General features: G+C 41.5%; 1 protein-coding gene across 3 annotated transcripts in view; it reads right to left on the bottom strand.

Annotated features, from left to right (window-relative positions):
• Positions 1-17,613, bottom strand: part of GIGYF2 (GRB10 interacting GYF protein 2) — a 105,700-nt gene that overhangs the window by 18,502 nt on the left and 69,585 nt on the right. For all 3 annotated transcript variants that reach the window (XM_068965942.1, XM_068965943.1, XM_068965944.1), the window contains exons 14-20: positions 15,122-15,213; positions 13,990-14,097; positions 12,509-12,609; positions 11,764-11,864; positions 9,751-9,912; positions 8,279-8,437; positions 3,286-3,522 (exon numbers count right to left, since the gene is read on the bottom strand). In XM_068965942.1, coding sequence (XP_068822043.1) covers positions 3,286-3,522; positions 8,279-8,437; positions 9,751-9,912; positions 11,764-11,864; positions 12,509-12,609; positions 13,990-14,097; positions 15,122-15,213 — 960 coding nt within the window. The remainder of the gene's footprint in view (positions 1-3,285; positions 3,523-8,278; positions 8,438-9,750; positions 9,913-11,763; positions 11,865-12,508; positions 12,610-13,989; positions 14,098-15,121; positions 15,214-17,613) is intronic.

Here is a 17,613-nt window from a genome sequence, read left to right as displayed (position 1 = left end):
TGATCTACAGAGACAATGGAATTCCTATCAGAATCCCAGTTGGCTTCTTTGCAGAAACTGAAAAACTCATTCTAAAATCCACAGAAGAAATTTAAAGAAACACCGAAGAGCCAAAAAATTGTGAGAAAAAGGAACAAATTGGGAAGACTCACTGATTCCAAAGTTAACACCAAAGCAATAGTAATGTCAACACAGTTTATTACTGGCACAGTGATCATACAGATCACCTGAACAGAATTGAGAGTGCAGAAACGAATCTACATGTCTAATTTTTTAAGGAGAATGCCGCAGCCATTCAATGGACAAACAATAGACTTTTCAACAAATGGTGCTAGACAATCGGATAAATGACAAGCAAAAGAATGAAGTCAAACCTTCACATAATTTACAAAAATTAACTCAAAATAGATTAGGGAGCTAAAACTACAAAGTCTTAGAAGAAAACAGGATTCTGTAAAACTATGACCTCAGATTCAATAATTCTTAGATGTAACAAAAGCACAAGCGACAGAAGAACAAACAGATAATCGGGGCTTCATCACAATGTAAAACTTCTGTGCATCAAAGGACACTGTCAAGCCAGTGGGAAAAAAACAAATAAGAGAAAATATTTTTAAATCATCTGATATAGAACTCAAATATCTAAAATATGTAAAGAACCCTTAAAAAACTCAATAAAAAGAACCCAATTTAAAAATAGGCAAAGGACCTACATAAACATTTTTCCAAAGAAGATTTACAAATGGTCAATAAACACATAGAGATACTCAACATCATTAGTCATTGGGAAATTCAAACCAAAATCACTACAAGTTATCACTTCACACCTACTAGGATGGCTATAATCAAAAAATCAGATAATACAGATTGATAAGGATGTGAAGAAACTTGAACCCTCAACCACTAAACACAAAATGGTGCAGCCATTTCAGACAACAATCTGGCAGTTCCTTAAACCATTAAAGACACTGGCATCACAGACCTAGCAATTAAAGTGCTAGATATGAAGCCTAAATAGGAACCTCATGGCTCATTCTTCAGCAACTTCATTCTGCTCTCACAAACCCCCCCATTCTCCAAACTGGCTGTCTGACCTTTATTTTTTTTTCTCTAAATTTAAATTTTCACTCCCTTCATGGCTCAGTTTGGAAGTTATCTTCTTTCAGGAAAGCTTCCCGAACTCCTCAGATGGGCAGTGGGTCTCACACATCAGTGAGCATCAGAAGCCCTGGAGGGCTTATTCAAACACAACTGTTGGGTTCCATTTCCAAGAGGATCTCGTTCAGTAAGTCTGGGTAGGACCCAAGAATGTGCTTGCCAGGCTAGATGAAATTCAAGCTGGGATCAAGATTGCTGGGAGAAATATCAATAGCCTCAGATATGTGGTATGGCTCACATGATAAAGAATCTGCCTGAAATCCAGGAGACCCCAGTTCAATTCCAGAGTCAGGAAGATCCCCTAGAGAAGGGAAAGGCTACCCTCTCCAGTAGTCTTGTCTGGAGAATTCCATGGACAGAGGAGCCTGGGGGACTACAGTCCATGGGGTTGCAAAGAGTCGGACACGACTGAATGACTACACTTTTCACCTTCAAATATGCAGATGATATCACTCTAAAGGCAGAAAGTGAGGAGGAACTAAAGAACTGCTTGATTAGCATGAAAAAGGAGAGTAAAAAAGCTGGCTTAAAACTCAACATTCAAAATACTAAGATCATAGCATCTAGTCCTATCACTTCATGGCAAACAGATGGGGAAAAAGTAGAAATAGTGAGACTTTATTTTCTTGGGCTCCAAAATCACTGCAGACAGTGACTACACCCATGAAATTTAGATACTTGCTCCTTAGAAAAGCTATGACAAACCAAACCTAGACTGCATATTAAAAAGCAGAGACATCACTTTGCCGACAAAGTCCATACAGTCAAACGTGTGGTTTTTGCAGTAGTTGTGTATAGATGCTCAAGACTTGCATCATAAAAAAGACAGAACGCCAAACAATTGATGCTTTTGAACCACGGTGCTGGAGAGGACTCCTGAGAGTCCCTTGGACGGCAAGGAGATCAAACTAGTTAATCCTAAAGGAAATCAACCATGAATATTCACTGGAAGGACTGATGCTGAAACTGAAGCTCCAATACTTCAGCCACCTGATGCGAAGCGGTGACTCTCTTGGAAAAGACTCTGATGCTGGGAAAGACTGAGGGCAGGAGGAGGTGGAGGTGACAGAGGATGAGACAGCTGAATGGCATCATCAACTCAATGGACATGAGTTTGATCAAACTGTGGGAGATAATGAGGGACACGGAAGCCTGGCGTGCTGCAGTCCATGGGGTCACAGAGTCAGACACAACTGAGCAACTGAACAACATCGACAAACTCCCGGGCGGTCACACCCTGAGGACTGCTGCTCCGTGCTCCCTCACTCACTGCACTTACCCCACTGTATTCCAATGTTCTGTTTATGTCTTTATCCTACGAGCTTCTTGAAGATGGGGAATACTAAGCCTCATGGCCAGCCATACACTCTATGAGAAGTTTTGTAGACCCTACCATAAATCTGCTCCTCCCTCTCCAATTACTCCTATTTCATCACCAGTTCTACTACTTTCCCAGTCACGGAAGGCCTACTATCGAAGAGCCATTCCAACTTCTGCCCTCACCCCTCAGATTCAGAGCATCACCAGATTTTGCTTATTAATGTTAGCCAGTTCTCATCTTGGCCCTATTCATTCTCACCACCACCATCACACTCTCTTTACTGGTCTCCCAGTCTCACTTTCTACTATTTCAAATGAGGCTTTGAATTCTTGTAAAACAACACTTTGCATACATCACCTCAGTCCACCTTTCAATAACGCCCCCAGTCAGCTATGTTTCAAGTCCTGTATGATGGTTCCCACTTACACACCCAAACGTTTGAGTTCTCTGCACTCATGAGTCTATGGGCTCTTTGAGGACAGTCACCTTGTCTCGTTTATCCTTGCCTTAGCACTGCTGAACTGGTAAGAGTAGGCGCCGATGTTTAAATTTATGAGCCACACAGACCCACTTGGTTTTTGCTTATGTTGCCGCTCACGTCTTAGCCTCTTTTACTTATTCTTCCCTTCTCTAAATGCCTAACACAGAGTACAATGCATCATGTTATATTTTGCTGATCAAAAAACCGATGTCTCAATATTTAACATAAAGAACAGTTTATGCTACCACACTGCCAGCATCCACCCAACCACAAATGCGGGCAAGCAGCTCCTCCGGCCGGTGGCCTGGTCAGCACCCAGCGTTACCTTCATCTGCGCCAGCTGCTGCTGCTGCTGCTGCTGCTGCAGCCTCCGGAGAGCCTCCTGCTGCTGCTGCCTCTGGCGCAGCAACTCCTTCTGCCGCTGGAGCTCCAGCTCTTTCCGCTTCCGCTCCTCCTCCTCGTGCCGCAGCCTGGCTGCCTCCTCTTCCATCCGTAGCCGATTCTCCTCTAACCGACGCTGGGCTTCCTTTTCTTCCCGGGCCCATTTCGCAGCCTCCTCTTCCTTCCCAGAAGGAAAAGTAAATAATAAAATTGAATTATGTTTTAAAACAAATCTGAGTCATTTTTCAAGGCTTCGGTCAGAGGTGTGCTTACTGGATAACATCATGCTTCATTTATTTGCTAATTTCTACATAAAAGGAACATCACTTTGGACATCTGTGGTAATACTGATCTCTAAGCGATCACCACAACCTCAGGCAAGATCCCTTGAACCTGCTCCAACCCTGAGGAAGAGCCAGCTCCTCAGGGTGCTGGGTGCGGAGCTGCCAGGACCTGCAAGGAAACTGACTATCAGGAAAGCCTCAGCCAATGCCGGACCCAAAGCGACTTCACATCTGAGGGTCTCACCCCTGGTGGCTCACAGGCCCCTGGGAGATCTCCCCTTCACACATCCTCTACCCCTCACTTTCAGCAGTACCCTGGATCATTTTCTTTCTGCGTCTCTCCCTCAAAACCATTCCATTGTGCCCACTGGAGTTCTCCTGGCCTCCCTCCGTAGAGGCTGTTTACAGCCCTTGCAATGCTCTATCTTATCCAGGTAGCACATGCCCCTCCATTCTCCAGAACTCAGGGCAGACATTAGCTACTCTACGAGGACTTTCTTTGCCTTCCGGAGGTAGATGTCCCCTCTGTCTTTTGCTTACACTCAACTATACACTGTCCTCCTCTCTCTGGATGCTCTTAGCCAACCAGTGACAGCAACTATTATTACCTATCCAGCAACCATTCCTTTCGGTCTTCTTCTTTGTAGAGAGAGCCTGCTGTCACATCCAAGGTTTAAAGTGCCAAGCTTTGCTTTTTAAGCTTCCGGTGTAAATTGGGACACACCATATAGGCCAAAGGACTGATTCTAGAAAAGATATTCCTCCCGGAGGAAAGGAAAGCAGCACGAGAGAAGGGCCACACCCTTCCTGGGTACATGGTATGACACTACTAACCATTCGGTAAAACACATGAACTTGAAGGTCAGCACAGCAAGACATGGTAGAGCAGAGTATGAACCCCGAGGGAAGAAGTCCACACACCAGGACATGACGGGAGAAGTGTGGGAAGCACCTGGACTCGCAACCACATCACTGAGTCACTGAAGTTCACGTTCAGCTGCCTTATCTCCAGAACACCTTGATAGGTGAGGCAATAATGTTATCTGCTGTTTTAGCCAATTTTAGGCCAATATTTTGATTTTTCAGTTGAAAGATCTACAATGTGGCATTTATTTCTTGTAAAATCATTACCTACATAACCTGTGAGCTTCTTGAGAGCAGAAACAATATCTCAGAAAGTTTTGGACTTGAGCAGGAAACAATCACAGTAACTAGCATATGGTATATTATCAGAATATATTAACTGTTGAATAAATAAACCAAATAATGCATTAACATACATTCTAACCTGGAAATTATCTACCTCTAAAGAATTTAGATTTCCCTAAAGAGTTTCAATTAAGAACTTAAGCAAAAGCAGGTAATCTTCAGTTTTGTGTCAATCTAACCAACAAACAAAAACCTACTTCCTAAGTGTGGACTGCTGCACATGGTGACTTCCTTCCAAAGAATACAGTAAAGGGGAAAAGTACGGCGGAGAACCCGATAAGCACTACTACAGCCAGGAGATCAATGTCATCACTAATAACCACACATCATGGTGCTAATATATACCCCTGGCATGTGACGAAAACGGTACTTTACCTCTGTGATCTTCTCCAAACACCCTTAATGCCAGTTTAATTATGAAAAAAAAAAACTTCAAAAAAACTCTGACAGAGGGTTACCCTACAATATACTGACCAGTATTACTTAGAGTGGTTTAACTAAAAAAAATCCTGAGAAACTGTCATGGCCAAGAACAAGCTAAGGAGACATGACAAATAAATGCAATATTCTGAATGAAATCCTAAAACAGAAAAGGGACATGAGGGGAAAACTGAAGAAATGTTAATAAACTACAGCCTTTAGTTAATAAAAATGCATCAACATTGATTTAGTAACGTGTCAGCACTGGTTTATCATAATTAATGTACCATATTAACGTAAACTAGTAATATGGCAAACTGTACAACCATCCCAATTTTTCTGAAAATCTAACACTGTTCTAAAAATAGAATCCACTAATAAAAAATCTATTACTGTTCTTAAACATTAAAGCAAAATGCTGCAGGGGTCCTGGCTACACTGGAGTTAGGTAACAGCCACTGCTGTGTGATCTCACAGCTGCACTAAGCAACAGAGAACCACACACTCTAATGGTGTGGACGGGGGAGAACCCTAAGGCAGCGAGGCATCAACTTCCACACTGCACGTTTGGTTTTTTAAGGGCAGTCCTTCTTCGATTCCTTTGGTGCTATTTTTTGCTTGTTTTGATTCCTTGACATCTTGCTCAGCTTTTATAATTACATGTGGGATGGTTATTACAAACGTATTAAGAGCCACTCTTTGGCATTGCCCTTCTTTGGGATTGGAATGAAAACTGACCTTTTCCAGTCCTGTGGCCACTGCTGAGTTTTCCAAATTTGTTGACATACTGAGTGCACTACTTTCACAGCATCATCTTTCAGGACTTGAAACATCTCAACTGGAATTCCATCATCTCCACTAGCTTTTTTCCTAGTGACACTTTCTAAGGCCTACTTGACTTCACATTCCAGGATGTCTGGCTCTAGATGAGTGATCACACCATCCTGATTACCTTGGTCGTGAAGATCTTTTTTGTACAGTTCTTCTGTGTATTCTTGCCACCTCTTCTTATTATCTTCTGTTTCTATTAGGTCCATAGCATTTCTGTCCCTTATTGAGCCCATCTTTTCATGAAATCTTCCCTTCTTATCTCTAATTTTCTTGAAGAGATCTCTAGTCTTTCCCCTTCTGTTGTTTTTCTCTATTTCTTTGCACTGATCTCTCCTTGCTATTCTTTGGAACTCTGCATTCAGATGCTTATATCTTTCCTTTTCACTTCTCTTTTTTTCACAGCTATTTGTAAGGCCTCCCCAGACAGCCATTTTGCTTTTTTGCACTTCTTTTCCATGGGATGGTCTTGATCCCTGTGTGCTGTACAATGTCGTGAACCTCCGTCCATAGTCCATCAGGCACTCTATCTATCAGATCTAGACCCTTAAATCTATTTCTCACTTCCACTGTATAATCATAAGGAATCTGATTTAGGTCATACCTGAATGGTCTAGTGGTTTTCCCTACTTTCTTCAATTTAAGCCTGAATTTGGCAATAAGGAGTTCATGATCTACGCCAGTCAGCTCCTGGTCTTGTTTTTGCTGACTGTAGAGAGCTTCTTCTCCATCTTTGGCTGCAAAGAATATAATCAATCTGATTTCAGTGTTGACCATCTGGTGATGTCCATGTATAGTCTTCTCTTGTGTTGTTGGAAGAAGGTGTTTGCTATGACCAGCGCGTTCTTTTGGCAAAACTCTATTAGACTTTGCCCTGCTTCATTCCGTATTCCAAAGCCAAATTTGCCTCTTACTCCAGGTGTTTCTTGGCTTCCTACTTTTCATTCCAGTCCCCTATAATGAAAAGGACATCTTTCGGGGGTGTTAGTTCTAAAAGGTCTCATAGGTCTTCATAGAACCGTTCAACTTCAGCTTCTTCAGCGTTATTGGTTGGGGCACAGACTTGGATTACCATGATATTGAATGGTTTGCCCTGGAAATGAACAGAGATCATTCTGTTGTTTTTGAGACTGCATCCAAGTACTGCATTTCGGACTCTTTTGTTGACCATGATGGCTACTCCATTTCTTCTAGGGGATTCCTGCCCGCAGTAGTAGATATAATGGTCATCTGAGTTAAATTCACCCATTCCAGGCCATTTTAGTTCGCTGATTCCTAGAATGTTGACGTTCACTCTTGCCATCTCCTGTTTGACTACTTCCAATTTCCCTTGATTCATGGACCTGACATTCCAGGTTCCTACGCAATACTGCTCTTTACAGCATCAGACCTTGCTTCTATCACCAGTCCCATCCACAACTGGGTATTGTTTTTGCTTTGGCTCCATCCCTTCATTCTTTCTGGAGTTATTTCTCCACTGATCACTGCAGATGGTGATTGTAGCCATGAAATTAAAAGACGCTTACCCCTTGGAAGGGAAGTCATGACCAACCAAGATAGCATATTCAAAAGCAGAGACATTACTTTGCCAACAAAGGTCCATCTAGTCAAGGCTATGGTTTCTCCAGTGGTCATGTATGGATATGAGAGTCGGACTGTGAAGAAAGCTGAGCGCAGAAGAATTGATGCTTTTGAACTGTGGTGTTGGAGAAGACTCTTGAGAGTCCCCTGGACTGCAAGGAGATCCAACCAGTCCATTCTAAAGGAGATCAGTCCTGGGTGGTTCACTGGAAGGACTGATGTTAAAGCTGAAACTCCAATACTTTGGCCACCTCTTGCGAAGAGTTGACTCACTGGAAAAGACTCTGATGCTAGGAGGGATTGGGGGCAGGAGGAGAAACGGACAACAGAAGATGAGATGGCTGGATGGCATCACCGACTTGATGCACATGAGTCTGGGTGAACTCTGGGAGTTGGTGTTGGACAGGGAGGCCTGGTGTGCTGCAATTCATGGGGGCGCAAAGAATCAGACACGACTGAGCAACTGAACTGAACTGAAGAGCCACTCAGATTTCTTTAGGTAACTTTCAGCAACCTGAAAAAGCTTTAGATGGGCTCTCCTAATAGCCTAATACTTTCTTAATCACTAATTCCTAGCTTCAAAGAAGAAATGAGGAAAGCAAGCCCTCTGATCACCTGCTTGCGTAACAATTCTTCTTGCTTCCTCCTCTCCTCCTCTTCTCGCCTTCTCTCCTCCAGTCTCCTAAGAGCTTCTTCCTGCTGCTGTCTCTCTTCCTCTTCTCGCTGCCGCCTTAATGCAATTTCTTGCTCCCTCTGGCGTCGCAGAGCTTCTTCCTGAATGAAAGAGGGTATGTGTGAGTGTGTGCATACCCTTCTGTGCATCTCAACTAATATGTTATCAATACATTATAATTTGAAAAGAAATAGGCTATGTGCTGCTAAGATTCTGTTAACAGTAAATATAAAAATTATCTAACCAACATCTAGGGTAAAAAGTGTTTATGTGAGCTGGGGAATAGGCTTATTAAGAGTCAAAATAATTTGTACTTAAAATATTAGTCATTAAACAGCACTACATGTGTTAAGTCCACCCTGGTTTCAATGTTAGCACCATCATTTCCTGATTAACGCTAGTAAGGTCTCAAGCTTCGGTTTCTCTGTTGCTACCAATCATCTGATTTTATTTAATCAACTGAGAACCTAAGTCAGCAGCAAAAACACCTGGTGAGTAGAGATAAGTTCTCCAGTCAGAAGTATGGAATAAAGCCACGTGTCGCAAAACATGTTCTCAAGAACTGAAGTCCTATGGATGTTAAATACACAGAAAAGGGTCACACTGTCAAAATAGCTCAGGAAGAAATCCTAAGCAAACATAACGAAACAGATGCTTTTACTGTAACACTTCTTAAAGTCCTTACACACTAGTGTAGAGTGTGACTCTAAGAAATATTAGCAGTTCTAATCTAATCTCAGCATGGGCTTCCCTTGTGGCTCAGCTGGTAAAGAATCCACCTGCAATGTGGCAGACCTGGGTTTGATCCGTGGGTTGGGAAGATCCCCCGGAGAAAGGAAAGGCTACCCATTCCAGTATTTTGGCATGGAGAATTCCATGGAGGACACGGATGCTTTTTCAGTTCTTATGGCAAAAAACAACGAAATATGTAGTAAAGGCTAGACATGCTGGGCTGTTACACAGTGGATTCTTTCAAATGGGATCTTTAAAAACCTGAGGAGAAAATGGTCCAAGGCACATAATAAAGAATTCCCCAAAAAGAAATACAAATGGTTGTGAAACATGAAAAACATTTAGTGTCACTGGTTACAAATACTTTAAAATTTAATTATTTCTCAAATCTAACTGGTTTATAAAACCCCAGGAGATTATGCAAAAGCCATCAACTCTAATGATTTACTAGAACTGACGAACACCCCTCCTGTAGGTGTTAACGGATAACCGGATAACCGACGTTTCTCCTGAAGGAAGTGAGTGTCCTAACATTCTAACCCCCGTCCTGCTGAGAACTCCCCAATGCCTTAGGGGAGCCCCCTCCAGGGGAAGTAGGACCTGTGAGATGACAGGAGGGCAGGAATCCTGCAGGCCCGCCCTTTCTGCACCGATTCTACAGGCCAAGTTCTCAGAGACACACCTGTTTCCTTCGGGCAAGCTCTTCTTCCTCCCGCCTTTTCCTTTCTTCCTCCTGCTGTCTCCGAAGAATTTCCTCCTGTTGTCTCCGGAGTTCTTCTTGCCTCTTTCGCTCTTCTTCTTCCCGTTTCGCCCTCATTTCTGCCTCTCTCCTCTCCTGCTCCAGCTGAGGTTACACAAAGGTACTCTTAGAAACTTGAAGCCAAACACAGGAAAACGCCACATCACGACCAATACTGTCAGGAGCTGGTCCGTGCAGACACGACCATTCACTAGTTATGCGTGGAGCAGCCGGGGAATGAGAGAGCTCTGAGCGCGCTCCGAGCTCTGCGGTCACAGGAGTCAGTGGAGTTTCACGCTCTTCCCCACTGAGTGCTCTCGCCTCCACTCTCAACCACGCCTCTGCTCCACACTACCACTACACCACACCTCCCACCTGCAGGGAGGGCAGGTGGCCTAACAGTAATACCAGAAGCTCTTGGGTTGGCATTTCTTTGTTCATCCCTACAAAGGATTTTCTGATTCAAAATCTAACAGTGTGTCTAACGAGGTTTCAGCTAAAATGTCACAAAAGCTGCTAGTGTGAAAAATTACAGAATTCTTTAAAAATCTGAGGACCAACCACTTTACAAACTCCATCCCATAGAGCTCCCGAGTACTGGTCAAATCCAGCCCCGAGACTCCAGTTCTCTTGCCACACATACAATTCGGCCTTTACTTTCTCATGCACATTTCTATGAGTCTGTCACCTGGCTTCCCATCATCCAGTTTTACCCAGGGTCCCCAACTCAACATCTGACTCTCCCAGGCTTACATTTAACACCATCCTTCACCTCGAAAATAAATCCTAAGTCTTTATTGTGACACAAGCAAGTTATTGGCCTGCCTCATTTTCTTGAATCTCTCTCATCATTTATTCTTCAGACATACCAGCTCTAGGCTAGACCAAGTTATTTAACTGTTTCCTGTGCCAAAATGTTCACATATACTCCTAGCCTTTACAGGTATTGCTTCCTTCAACTGCAGTTTAATTTTCACTTCCTTTTACTGTCAACCCCAAATCCTGCAACTGAAATAACTCCTACTATCCTTTAAGTGACGTTAGCTCAGGAATCACTGTCTATTCAAGTGTCATCCAATTTCTGGTCCCCACCTCCGCTACTAGGTAGCTGACCCACGTGCTTTCTTGTGCTCCTTGTCTGTGTCAGCATCCTCCCTATCCCTGACACACATGTGCACACAGACAAGAAAGCAAGGTTTCAACAGCTACGTGTTCAAAGCACAAAGCATGGAAGGAACAGAACAGACTCAAAGACTACTGGAATTCTGGTCTGTCAACTCATATGGAGACAGATCTTGACCACGAACTCTTTTCACATTCTGGACACTCTAAAGACACTATCACTACCTCAGGGGATAAGGATGCACTAAATATAAAATAGAAACCAGATTCTCTCCAAAGCATGAGAACCCAGAAATCATTACAATAACACTAGGTGTTGACAGGCAACCTCTCTGACAAGTATTAAAATCAAAATTCAAGACTGTTAGCTCCTGCAAAATATGCAAATGGAACACATAATGTAATGTTAACGTTGCGCTTTTTAGCTGTATGTCTTGGACGCTAGAGTGTAAATAAATACCACTATAAAGATTCAATGTGGGAACTCAAGCCTCAGATCAAGGGTCCAATAAGCAATGTAGTGGATATTTTCTTATGGTCTTATAATAAGAAATTATCATGAAAGGTGTAATATATGACCGTGATCATTAATGTGTCAACAAACCCATACTGACTGACTTAATTTAAACTTGTTACTTTTAACTGTTTTGAGGCCTTTTGGGAGAGAAGGCTGCACAATAAAAAATAGAGTGTGAATGTGCTTATACCAGCTACATAGCTGTGAATTTAAAGGAATAATGTGTGAGCAGCTAGAGTGATACAGGTATCAGTAAGCAAATGTCTATGTCCTGCAGCTGGAAAGCAGGCACTGCTATGGCAGAATGAGATGCAGACCTTCGCAGCTTTGGCCTTCTCCATCTGCTGAAGCTGTTCAAGGGCAGGTCCTGGAGTCGCGGGGTCAAGGGGAAGATCCCATACGCTACCGCCTTCCCAAACTGGAAGACAGGAAGGAACAGAGGTGAGGGGTATGAGAGCTGACACACATGGCTTAATATCCAGAAGCATAGAAGAAGCTGCTCTCCTGTCCCAGAGCGAGCTTCATCGCAAGTGTCTGCTCTGCTTCTAAACAGACTGAACTACCAGCGGGCTCTAGTTTATAACAATATCCATCAGCATATCCAGAAGGAAAGAAAGCAACAGGCAAAAAGATGAGAAAATGAGGTAGCAGCAGCCTTTTCTATTTCCGAAATTTCTGGGTACCTACAGTGGTTAAGTTACACATTAATTCTTGACTCAAAAGAATAGGTCATCATTACTTATGTTTTTATTTATGCTTTTTCTCAATTATTAAAGACAATTTAAAAGACTTTTCTACAGTGGATTAGGACAATGTAAAAAAAAAAAAAGAGGAGGCTCAAGTTCAGGAAATCTATCTACTAAAGAATTTCCAGCAACTCCTTAATAGCTATTTTCAATCCTTTGCTGGGGTAAAATTTTTCTTTCAAAACCACTTTTCATTAATATTCACTACAAAGCAGGTCCCAAAATTGATTTTTAAAAAATAACAAAAAATTGAATTATAAAAGTTATTAGAATCTAAATCCTTGGAGCTATACTAAAGGCCAATCTGAGTTTTTACCTGTAGGCTGTGAGGGTGCTGGCTGGAGTTCCCAGATAGAACCAGTATCTGGCACGGACACAGACCTAGTTACTGAGGGAATGATGTTCTGATCAGATATTCTGCAAAAGGGAAATTAGAAAATTAACAAAATTAACTTGTTCTTGTCATTCAAAAAAACAGATAAAGAAGTATTTTCAGATTATCTGTAGGTTTTCAAGGTTAAGTTCAGTTCAGTTGCTCAGTCGTGTCCGACTCTTTGTGACCCCAGGAATTGCAGCACGCCAGGCCTCCTTGTCCATCACCAACTCCCAGAGTTCACTCAGACTCATGTCCATTGAGTCGCTGATGCCATCCAGCCATCTCATCCTCTGTCGGCCCCTGCTCTTCCTGCCCCCAATCCCTTCCAGCATCAGGGTCTTTTCAAATGAGTCAACTCTTCGCATGAGGTGGCCAAAGTATTGGAGTTTCAGCCTCAGCATCAGTCCTTCCAATGAACACCCAGGGACTGGTCTCCTTTAGGATGGACTGGTTGGATCTCCTTACAGTCCAAGGGACTCACAAGAGTCTTCTCCAGCACCACAGTTCAAGGGTACTTAGCCAAAAAACTTCACTGTTTTAACTAAAATACTTAACCAAATATTTAACCAAAATATTTAGGAAAGAAAAAAGGATATAGGCAAAGTAATCACATTTCTGGACTTCTCAAGGTATTGGCAAATTTTTATTTCCAAATAATAGATATGCCTACTGTCTTTAAAAAATTCAGTAAGAGTCACAGAGGTAGCATTTATCATGAAAAAAACCCTCACAGTTAAGTCAAAAGGTGTGCATTTCAGTTCAGTCTCTGAAGTTTTCTGCGTATTACATCAACTAAGTCCTTCAGCTGCTCTGAGTCCCAGTTTGCCCATCTTTAAAACTAAGACCTTAACATGATCTAACCTGCCTCTCTTACAGAATGGGTTATGGCTCAAGGGAAAAATATAAAAGGTTTTGGTTAAATTAGACAGTAAAATTTTCAAGAGCGATGACTAACACCTTCGCGGGAGATAAAACAAACACTACCCTGAATGATAATCTGGATCAGCAGGAACTTAAGCCTTTTAGCATAGTTTCCATGTCTTTAGACCCTACTTTAATGGCTAGTGGGTCTGGAAAAGTATAACTCTGTGTGGCACTGTTAATATCAATCCTGAAATATTACAGGTAAAATGAGATTAAATTTCTCGACCACAAAATTTTTTCTTATTAAGTCCATGAGACTACACTGCTTTTCAAGTGTTCTTAGTATTCTTTCATTATTATGCAAATTTTATCTTCTGACTAAAAAGACCAAATAAATGCTTTATTTATTAGTTATTTTTTAAAACTATGTTCTTACACACAACACAAAGATAGGCGTTTTGTGTGGGTTGATACTAAACTTCTCAGATTAAAAATTTCCTTTTCTCTCTTTCCTTAAAACACACACAACATGGCACATCACGCAAACAAGCACCAACCTCATCTTCAGAGCCTGGAACTGCTGGAGAAGAAGCGCCAACTGCTGCTGCTGCTGGGAAGACAGTGCTGCTTTCTGCTGCTGGGCCAGAACTTGCGCATACTGTTGTCTTCAAAAAGTAAAACGTGGTATAACCTGTCTATCCACATTTAGTTCACTTTACAGAGACATTACAAGACAAAGTTCAGCCCCCACACCAACAAAAGAAAGCCCCGTTAGAAATAGCTATCAAATATATTTTTATAATACTTCACAATAGTCACACCAACAGTTCTATATGTTATTCTAGAAAGAACTAAACTAATAGATGACATGCTGCTGAGTGAAAACAAAAATTTTAAAGGAATGTCAAAAACTGGAAAACTCCTTTAGGATGTTAATAACCTTTTATCAGAAAATAAAACAGGTTCAAAATAATAGCTATTTCCACATGAAGAACTCTTTGCAAAAATAAAATCCCACTTGTATAAAAATCCTCAAATTTATACGTTTCAGCTTGGAAAATTTTAGGTTAACATTTTTTTCACTAGAACAGAGGTGGACAATTTTCTCCTGTAAAGAGCCAGACAGTAAATATTTTTGGCTTTGCAGGCCATTCACAACTACTCAATTCTACCTCTGTAGTGTGAAAGCAGTCATAGATAATACACAAACAAATGGGTATGACTCAGTTCCAGTAAAACTCTGCTTAGGAAAACAGGTAGCCATTCAGTCTGCCAACCTCTGCACCACATGATAACAAATCTTACTTCTTCCACGAAAAGGACTCACAATCTAAGTGATTCCATACCACTACTAATAGCATAAACTTTTACTTTTCTGCCTTCTCATCTGCTTTTTCTCTGTGGCAAAGCTGAGCCATCCAGAGGGCAATTAATTTTTAAAATCACTGATTCTTGCTTTAGCAGTTAAATACATTGCAAAATTAGTTATGTGTCACCTTCTGCAAACTTCCAATATTTAAGAAACAAGCTAAGACCAAACTTAGGATGTACAGTGGCACTATGCCACTAGCTGGATGATTGAAGTATCCCATACACTTAGATTTCTGCTGGAAAGATGAAATTTGGGAGCATATTGCATCTGAAGGCCCTTTGGTGCTACAGGGCAGCCTACCACATTACTGCTCTTACTGTATGAGGAACTGCTGATACTGAAGGTGCTGCATCTGGTACAAGGCTGTGAGTTCCTGCTGCCGGGTCAGTCGTTCCTGGTCCAGCTCTCCCTGGGAACGAAGGGGTGAAGGAAAGAAATACCAGTAAATAAACTGAAAGAGGCTAAAAGCCATTTAGTACTTACATTCAGTACTCCTAGACTTCTTTTTGCCCCACTTAACTATTAAAAAAAAAAAAAGTCAGGCACCTTTAGAAACGAAGCAGTGCCATCTAGTGGAAGAAGGTGGTGTTGGCACTTCAAGAGATTCCCTGAGGTGGGAAAAGGGTCCCTATTTTAGCTTTTCTTCTCTCTAGCCCTTGAGGCTGAACATTTTTCTGTAACCCAGAGTACATACTATAACTAAAAAATAACCAGGGACCTCCCTGGTGGTCCAGTGGCTAAGACTCCGCATTCCAAGGCCGGAGACCAGCGTTTGATCCCTGGTTAGGGAACTATATCCCACATGCCGCAACTGAAGATCCTGAGTGCCACAACCAAGACTGGCACAGCCAAACAAATAATTTAGAAAAAAATCGTTCTCTGAATCTTAGAAGTGATTTATAAACTTGGAGATTATGTAAAAATTAGAGAAGTAGGACAAAACAGAATGGAGTAAAATTAAATGCTATGGTAAGAATTTTACAGTAGCACTAACAAATACAGGGAGCCAACGTATGTCTTCTTAAAGAGGATGAGACATTTAAAATTAAATGGAATATAAAAGAGCTTTCACAACTGTTTAACTCTCTATCCAAAAATTAGAGGTGCTTCTATTGCTTTTAATACATCACAAGTTTAAAAGTAAGGGGTAGAAAAAACTTTTTTAGCTTATATATCAAATAACATGGATGGAATTTAAATTGTGGAAGACAAAAGTAGGGGAAAAATGAAAGGTGAAATATAAGATAGAAATAAAAGCATAAGGGTGACATAGACTAAAATTAAGACAAATCATTAATGAACAGTTTATATCTTTACTGCACACTGATTACAGTCCAGAAAAACACATTTGATGTATGACTCCTTTGAGTGAGGTTCACCTGAAACTCAAGGACATTTTTCTTTTTCATTTAACTATTCATGGATAAAAGCTAGAGTAGGTTAGTCGACAATTAACTTAAGGGCAAAGGCAATACCTGACAGGAAGCAGAGCTTCCCACAGTCTTTCCCCTTAGTTGGGTCTGACTGAGGCTCATCCCCTATAACTGGAAGTTAGGAAATGGATTAGAGCTAGCACACCAAGATCCAAGTGGCCAGCTGTCAGCTCTCAAACGTGCAAGATAAAAATGCATCCCAATTTCTGAGTAGATGGTAAAAGTACAATTTACATACAATCATATAAGAATTTTTTTCTGGATTTACAACAGAAATGTCAGGGTAATTCCCTAGGACTCTTCACTGCTCTGCAAACTATAGGAGGTCTCAACCCATCAGTGGACAGTGAAATTAGTTATTGGGTCAAGATAAACATTTACATACTGGGGGGAAAAAAGAAGAAACAGAAAGAATATATGTACACGGCACCAAATGTTTCGTGAAACTTACTTCAGATATATCCGCAAGTTAATGAATATATGAAATAGTAATATGAAAATCTTTTGTTTTTTACTATCTGCTATGGTCAAAACAATGTGACAGCCACCGTTCTCACTTATGAACTCTCTTGGCTACAGATGTTGCAAATGACTCACTCATCTTTATCTCATAAGAACCTAACACAGCCCTGGCACAGATCCTCAATTACATAACTGGTGAATAAATCCATGGATCTTACTATAGAAATCCAGTGTTCAGACTAAAGATTTCTGACTATGTTCACTTAAGACTATGGCCAGCAATCAGACACTCCAACCTGGAAAATGGAAAAGTGAGGCACAGATCCAAAGGAACTCAACAGGCAGAGGCCCAGCAGCTGCTGCAAAAGACTTCCCCTTCAAAGGTCTCCAGCATCAGCATACTAAAAGGGTTACCTTATGATCCAATTTTTAGTTAAATATCAGTAACATATTTTAAAAGGGCTTCCCTGGGGGCTTAGATGGTAAAGAATCTGCCTAAAATGCAGGAGACTGGGGTTGGATCCCTGGGTTGTGAAGATCCCCTGCAGAAAGAAACGGCAAGCCACTCCAGTATTCAATCCACTCTGTCCATGGAGAATCCCATGGACAGCAGAGCAGGGCGGGCTACAGTCCATGGGGTTGCAAAGAGGCACGTATTTTTTAAAAAGGTAAATAAATGGAGAGGAGAATGGGCCTTCTAACTAGAAGCAATGAGAAACTCTAAGTCAGTTGTGTTGAAGCACAGTAGGTAAAGGTAAAAGCTCTGAAATGAACTTGGAAAGGTAAGGAGCCAAAACATGCATGAACTGGTAGGGAGGCCAAGACAAAATATTCTTCCTTTAGCACATGCTAACAGTGGAAACAGTGTCAGACTTTATTTTGGGGGGCTCCAAAATCACTGCAGATGGTGACTG

This window comes from Capricornis sumatraensis, chromosome 2 (assembly GCF_032405125.1).
Source record: "Capricornis sumatraensis isolate serow.1 chromosome 2, serow.2, whole genome shotgun sequence".
NCBI lineage: Eukaryota > Metazoa > Chordata > Mammalia > Artiodactyla > Bovidae > Capricornis > Capricornis sumatraensis.
The sequence above is the reverse complement of the archived record's forward strand: the minus strand, read 5'-3'. Positions and strand labels throughout refer to the sequence as shown.